At 29.5% G+C, this 7,341-nt stretch overlaps 1 protein-coding gene across 2 annotated transcripts in view; it reads left to right on the top strand.

Moving 5' to 3' along the window:
- Positions 1-7,341, top strand: part of LOC106461578 (tyrosine-protein phosphatase non-receptor type 9-like) — a 72,039-nt gene that overhangs the window by 19,151 nt on the left and 45,547 nt on the right. For both annotated transcript variants that reach the window (XM_022388581.1, XM_013921420.2), the window contains exon 5: positions 3,261-3,385. In XM_022388581.1, the coding sequence (XP_022244289.1) occupies positions 3,261-3,385 (125 nt within the window). The remainder of the gene's footprint in view (positions 1-3,260; positions 3,386-7,341) is intronic.

Here is a 7,341-nt window from a genome sequence, read left to right as displayed (position 1 = left end):
TGAAAACAAACATTTGAAATGTATTTAGGAGGTTTTAGAGAATACACAAATCAAATCTGGATTTTGAGAAAAGTATATTTAATTTCAACATGAAAATCACTTTGCACAAGGGCTATTCAAACAAATACTCGATATATTTGTGGACAACTCTTTAGTAAAAATACTTAATTTAAGGAAACTGATTTTTTTGTGTACAAAATACTTGTAATGTGTACTAAAAGTCTACCACAATTTTGTGAAGATACACACACTGTATTAACTTTTCCGACATGGAGTCGATCAATTTGACCGAGTCACGTGACCTTCTGTACTCCTTTAAAGTTCACATAAATTTAATACTTATAACTCTATATATATATTGGGTATATCTTCACGAAATTTGGCATTCTTTCAGTTAATATTACAAGTCTTTTACATACAAAAAGTCATATTTCTCAGTGAAGTACTTTTAATAAAATAAAATAAAGTTTTGTCCATGAATATATTGAGTATTTCTTTTGAATAGTCCATATGCAAAGTAATTTTCATGTTAAAATTAAAAATACTTTTAGTCATCTCAGATTTCCTTTGTGTAATCCCTAAAACCTCCTAAATGCATTTCAAACGTTTTTTTTTCACTAAATCCTTATAGTTTATATGTTATTTTCTCTACCTTAATCTCAAAACAGGATTGGTCAATTCGACCAACCTTGTAACCACCAAAAAAAAAATTGAAATAAACATAAATTAATCTTCTTTTCTTTCTAGTATGACTTCAAACTGCAACATGAAACTACATTCATTTATCATAAATAGCTCTAAGTTCATAACATTATACATCTATTTATAATTACATTTTATTGTTTTATTGTCCTTTGAACCATGTCTAACTGCTGTCTGTGCCATTATAAGTTGTAAATCACTCAGGGAACGTGCAGCTCACGTTACGCTATCGAATTACATTACCCACGAGCTGCTTGCGTGCATGCTTTGTGAACATTTTTAGTTATATTATTATTATTATTACTTATTTTACCTATTCTAGTCTTAAATAACTTAGAAAGATCTGTACTTTTAATTTGAGTTAATTTGATAATAATAAATAAAGAGTAAATACGAAAAACAAGAAATAAAGTACTTACCCAGTCTTCTTTTTTCTTGCCCTCGATTGTCGATGAGAGTTAAGCCTGATTTTTTTTGTGATTATAATAAAGCATTTAACAATTTTTATTTAATTAAGTAATACACTAAAGAATATAGACTAATAACATCCAAAAAGTAGACAAATTCGCTTACTTCAAAAAATTTTCCTGGCTTTCTAACTATGCGACAGAAATCGTTGAAAATTCATCCAAGCTAGTCGTTAACTTTCCCACGGGAATGATGTTGCTACTCAGAGTGTCATTGATGGTTATCTGTTCAAAACACAATGTTATACAATACGCCATTTGATAGATGAAAACCTTGACTTTCTATTGGTTATAGGTAATGTATAATGAAACGTAAGAGAGAACTATCAACCAATTGTGAAAGAGAGAATGTGATAGGTGAGTGTGGCAGGATGGGTATGATTTTCTTTTTAGCTCTGTAACAAAACAAAATTGAAGGCCATAAAAATTATGGTCTGTTTTAGCTATAACGATTTTATAGAAAGCATTTTACATTTAATTTCAGACATTTTCGAGGGGTGATGGATACAATAAGAATGATGACATGCTAAGACAAAATTTGTCATGTGTGTTACACTAGTGGAAATTCAGGATTTTTTTATATATTTCCTTTTAGAATTAAGAACTTAAAAGTTAAGATTTGATGCTATTCTAATTGGTATAGCATAAACAAAAAGTAGTTTAATAAAATTTTTAATGTAAGACACTAAAACCTTGTGCCATGCGCAGTGAAGAGTACCCGTGCCGATAAGAGTTAAAAGTTCAAGTATTTAAAGTATATACAAGTAAAAATGGTCCTGTGGTCGGTCCCTAGGACCAAGCCTGTATTTAGAGAGTTAAACACCATGAAGCACTTGCATGAGAGAAAAAAAAATCTTCCCCAACCATTTTTTTAAATATAAAAAGTCAGATTTTCAGAGTAAGAAAGCTATGAAAGATTGACTGTAATGATAAGTACTGTTTTACATCATCACAAGCTGACATTATAAACTGATTTATATCATAACCACCTCCCATGAACCAAGTTGTTTAGAGTGTGATTATTTATGTCATAACCAACTGCCATGTACTGCATTGTTTAGAAACTACTTTATACCATAACTAACTCCCATAAACTGAATTGTTTAGAAACTACGTTATACCATAACTAACTCCCATAAACTGAATTGTTTAGAAACAGGTTTATGCCATAACTAACTCCCATGAACTGAATTGTTTAGAATCAGCTTTATGCCATAACTAACTTCCATGAACCAAGTTGTTTAGAAAGTGATTTATGTCATAACCAACTGCCATGTACTGCATTGCTTAGAAACTATGTTATACCATAACTAACTCCCATGAACTGAATTGTTTAGAAACAGCTTTATGCCACAACTAACTCCCATTGAACTGAATTGTTTAGAAACTACTTTATGCCACAGCTAACTACCATAAATTTTTTAGAAACTTTTTTACATCATAAACAACTGCTTTGAACTAAATTGTTTATAAAACACTATTTAGATTTATACAACTTAAACACATTCATAAGGATATGTCAATCAATAAGATCTTGAATACTTTTGTCATTGTATAGAAAATGATGTGTTTTTTATAAACGTATTCAGTTTTTATTTTTGGTCTTATTTTTCTTTGATATAACCATAACTCATCCAGCATTGAAAAACACACTGCTACACAAAAACAATTGTATATTTACTTGTCTCTAAATCATTGGTTTTATATGATACTACAACTTTACTGGTAATAAGTTAAAGGAAAATTAAAATTTTTTCTAAAAATCTTTATCTTTTGAATTGGTTGTTCTGAATAACAGCTGAAAAGATCCTAAGTTCTAATTTTACTTTTCTGTTCAATATTGGCAAAATTAAATTTTTTTTTTTTAGAACAGTTTGACACAAATCATGCATTCTAACTCCTTACCAGGGTTAACTAGTGATATAATTCTATTGATTACTAGTGTAAAAATAAATTAAATGTTAATTTCGTTTTTATCTAGTGTTGAAACTTGTGAGTTTTGTCTTTTAACAAGTGGTCAAAGTAATAGTTATTGGGTATGACTAAACCAATAATTTTTCAACATTCAAAGCTCTATGAATTACTTTTCAGCCAACAAGAGATAGCACTGGGGCAGCCATTGCTATTTTTACTGCAAATAAGCATTTCCCCATTGCCTCATCACATCAAGTAACTTTACAAGGACTTGTTTATCAGTTGGATGTTTCACTACACAGGTATGTGAAGTTAAGTGAATGATTTCTGTATAAATAATGTCAAAAAACGCGTAGGTTCAAAAAGTCTTAATATAGAATGATAAAACCCTGTAACTCAAGCTCTTTCAAAAGATGGACCTTTCTTCTTCAAGGGCAATCTGGGAATGGTGGTATAACTGAATGAGTGATATATAAAGGGAGTTGTGGGAAATGGGTATGGTTTTTTTGAATATTTTTCAAGGAACTTTTGTGTGTCTTATTTCTGGTGCAACATGATGGGAGATGAGAGTGTTATGTAAAAAAGGTGTTAGAGATGTTTTACTTTAGAAATGATCAAGAAAAACTAAATTTAAGTATTACTATATGTATACTGTTACAAGTTTAAAGCTACTTAAAATAAATGAATGTTTCATGTTACAATTTGAAGTGATTCTAGAAAGAAAAAAGGATAATTTAGATTAATTTCGATTTTTTTTTTTATGGTGGTTAGGAGGTCAGTCAAATTGGCCAACTTTGTATAGAGTTAGGGTATAGAAAATAACAGATAAAATGTAAAGTTTTACAGAAAACAAACAATTCAAATGTATTTAGGAGGTTTTAGAGATTACGCAAATGAAATTTGAGATTTTTCAGATGAAGAAAAGTATTTTTAATCTTAAAATAAAAATCACTTTGCACATGGACTAGTAAAAAAAAACTTAATATATTCATGGACAATTCTTTTTTTAGTTTATTAAAAATACTTCACTAAAAAATAAGATCAACTATTTATTGTTCATGGTGATGAACCAGAATAGATAACCCTTTTACTAAGGAGAAACAGTGGATTTTTCACAGGAAACAGTGCACCTGAAAATATTCATTTGTGCCCCAAACATGCTCAGAATTGCTCTGAGAGTAGTTTTCGTGGTAGTTGGGGAAAACTAAAACACTCCAAGATTGATCAATACTACCTAGAAGCTATTCTATCAAAAGTTAACAATCCAAAACTTGCTTGCAACATATTGATACAGAAACCTGATTTTGTTGCTGGTGTTGAGGGAAAGAATAAAGAGAAAATAACAGTAAATGAGAAAATAAAAGTGTAATATTTTTTTTCATTTGAAGTATTTCAATGCACAACAAAGGAAAATACAGTTTTCAGTTTGCATCAGCTTTTTTCTGTATAATTTATAATACATACATTTTTATAGATCAGTATAATGTGCATTACAAATTTTATTCTTTATACTATTTTGTATTTTGGCACTTTATGTTCTCATAGATGTTGATTTATATGCATCATTATCAAATTTTTCACATAATAACTATTTTATATGTCATGTTGCCACTGAATGCTGTACAGGAAAAATTTGCATATATATCATATGTATTGTTGTATATACATGACTTTCATTTTGTATTTTCTGTATATACAGTAAACCTCCAGTTTGTCATGTTAGCATAAAAGTGCCAAATTTTTTATCATTCTGTACAGGTCTACAGACTTGCACAATATTTGCTGTCACATATGCTTGGTGCCCAAACTTATACATAATGTTTTAGGATTACTGACATAAATTTTATACACTAAACAAATCACTTGTTTATATGTATGGGTAAGACATTGCTTATTATTTAGATAAGTGTATAATTGTATACAGCTTATACACTACATTTTACAGTAAAATATTAAATTATCTGAAGTTTTGAATACATATTTAAAAATGTTACACACATTAGAAAGTATGTATGAAGTATTTATATTTGTAACCATCTTATAAAAAATGATTTGTAGAATAGTAGATTTGTTGTGACACATTCTAAACTTGAGAAACAAGATGTGGAGAATTATTTGTTCTTGTGATGGGAAGAGTAATTCTAAAAAAGTTTGAGCATTTCTATATGTATGCATATTTATATTGTAATTTGAATGTATTTTGTAAGTAGACCAAATAAGTACAACAGTAAACTAGTTTGGACAAAGTTCCCATAGCAGGTTGGTTTTGTTTAACCCTGTCATTACTCATGATCTGTTTATATAGAAGAGAGGAAAAAACTGATCAAAAGGTCTTCTTGTGTAGTGCCATCTGACACATTTTATTTAAGCTGTAAGACAATAGCAATATATATATATATATATATTGGGTAAAATGAACAAATTATTTTACTGAATAAAGATTTACTTGAAATTATGCAGATTAGGTTTTTTCCAATCATTGCTGTATTTACCAAATATTTGAAATATCTCAGAAATAAACATTTTAATTTTCTAATAAATTCAATTAGAAATGTTCTCTTAAATTTAGCATTTTCATTTATTCCAAAATATGTATTGATTGTATCCACATTACCACCATTTAGGTATGTATTGATTTAAGAATTTAAAAAAAATTTGAATTTCATTTTTAAAATAATGAATAATTAGAGCTTCATTATAAAAAATACTAAGTATCTAGAAAACAATGAGAAGAGTCATTCAATCCTGTAGTAATCGTAGTTTGTCTTCATAAGTTTGATGTAGTATTACGGAGTGATTCGTTAAACATTGCAAAACAATCATTTCATTATTATTTCATTCTTATTAACTCTTCCATTACAGGTTGGGTGAAATCCACCCTGCTCATAACCACAAAAGAACTATGATTTTTGATGATGTATACATATCTTTACAAAATTTTGCAGGTTATGGGTAAACATTACAAGGCTTTTGGACACAAAATAGCATGTTTTTAAATTAAGTATTAAGATTTTTAATTAAAGATTTCTCATGAATTATTTTCTTTCAGGATGTTGACTATCCAACATGCAAAGTAATTTTGATTTTAAGATTAAAAATACTTTTATGTGTCAGAACATTTTCAAATTTCACATGCAAAATATTTTATTTTATCTGTTATTTTCAGTACCGTATCTCTGTATGGGTTGGTTCGATTTGACCGACTTTGTAAACTCCATGAAAATTAGTAAATAAACATATATTAAATTTTTTTCTTTCTAGAATGACAACAAATTATAACACAAAAAGACAAATGTTTAGTCTAAATAGCTTAAATTTCATAACAGTATACATTTTATTATTTTTATTATTAGGTCCTCAAGAAACTAATGTCATGTTTTGGAACACTTTCATTAACCACCCTCCATAAAACGTACATCACGTATAATAGTTAAATGAACCACCTAAATGTCACGTTAGTGTAGCATATATATAGTGTGTAAAGTTTAGTATACTCTAATTCCTTATAATGGTGGCACACGATGAGACACACATTCGGCATGTAATGTTGTTTGAATACAAGAAGGGAAACGATGCCTCTGTAGCCACAAAGAATATCAAAGAAGTTTATTGAAATGTTTTGAACATTGTAAGTGTCAATGCTAGTTCGGCAAATTTTGTTTAGGTGACTTTAGCCTTAAAAACTGTGATGGCATGGGTCAACATGTTGGAATTGATATTGATGTTCTGAAGATGCTTGTTGAGTCTGGCCCTGAAATTGCATGTCTCTCATGAAATAATACATAAACATCTAAGGAACATGGGAAAACTCTTTAAAGATGGTTTTTGAGTGTCTCATGAACTCTCCAATGATCATTATTTCCAACGTGTGAATGTTGCTTTCTCTCTTCTGGCTCGTAATGCGCTTGAACCATTTTTGGACAGATTTGTCACTGGTGATGAAAAATGGATTATATATGTGAATATTAAATGCCAAAAACAATGGCTCAGTCCTAGACAAAAACCACTTCCGACCCCAAAACCTGGACTCCGTCTGGAGAAAGTGATGTTTTGCATTTGGTGGGACATCAAAGGAGTAATTCATTTCAGTTTCTTCAATCCACAGTGAACTGTCAATGCAGAGATCTATAGTCAGCAACTGGAACATTTAAATCAAGCCCTTCATCAGAAACGGCCTTCACTTGTCAATCAGAAAGGTGTTTTTCTCCACAACAATGCATGTCCACATGTGGCATGTTTGATGCAGTACAAGATTATG

Source organism: Limulus polyphemus, unplaced genomic scaffold (assembly GCF_000517525.1).
Source record: "Limulus polyphemus unplaced genomic scaffold, Limulus_polyphemus-2.1.2 Scaffold990, whole genome shotgun sequence".
In the NCBI taxonomy this organism is placed as follows: Eukaryota; Metazoa; Arthropoda; class Merostomata; order Xiphosura; family Limulidae; genus Limulus; species Limulus polyphemus.
Note: the sequence above shows the minus strand (reverse complement) of the source record. Positions and strands in the feature narration are given on the sequence as shown.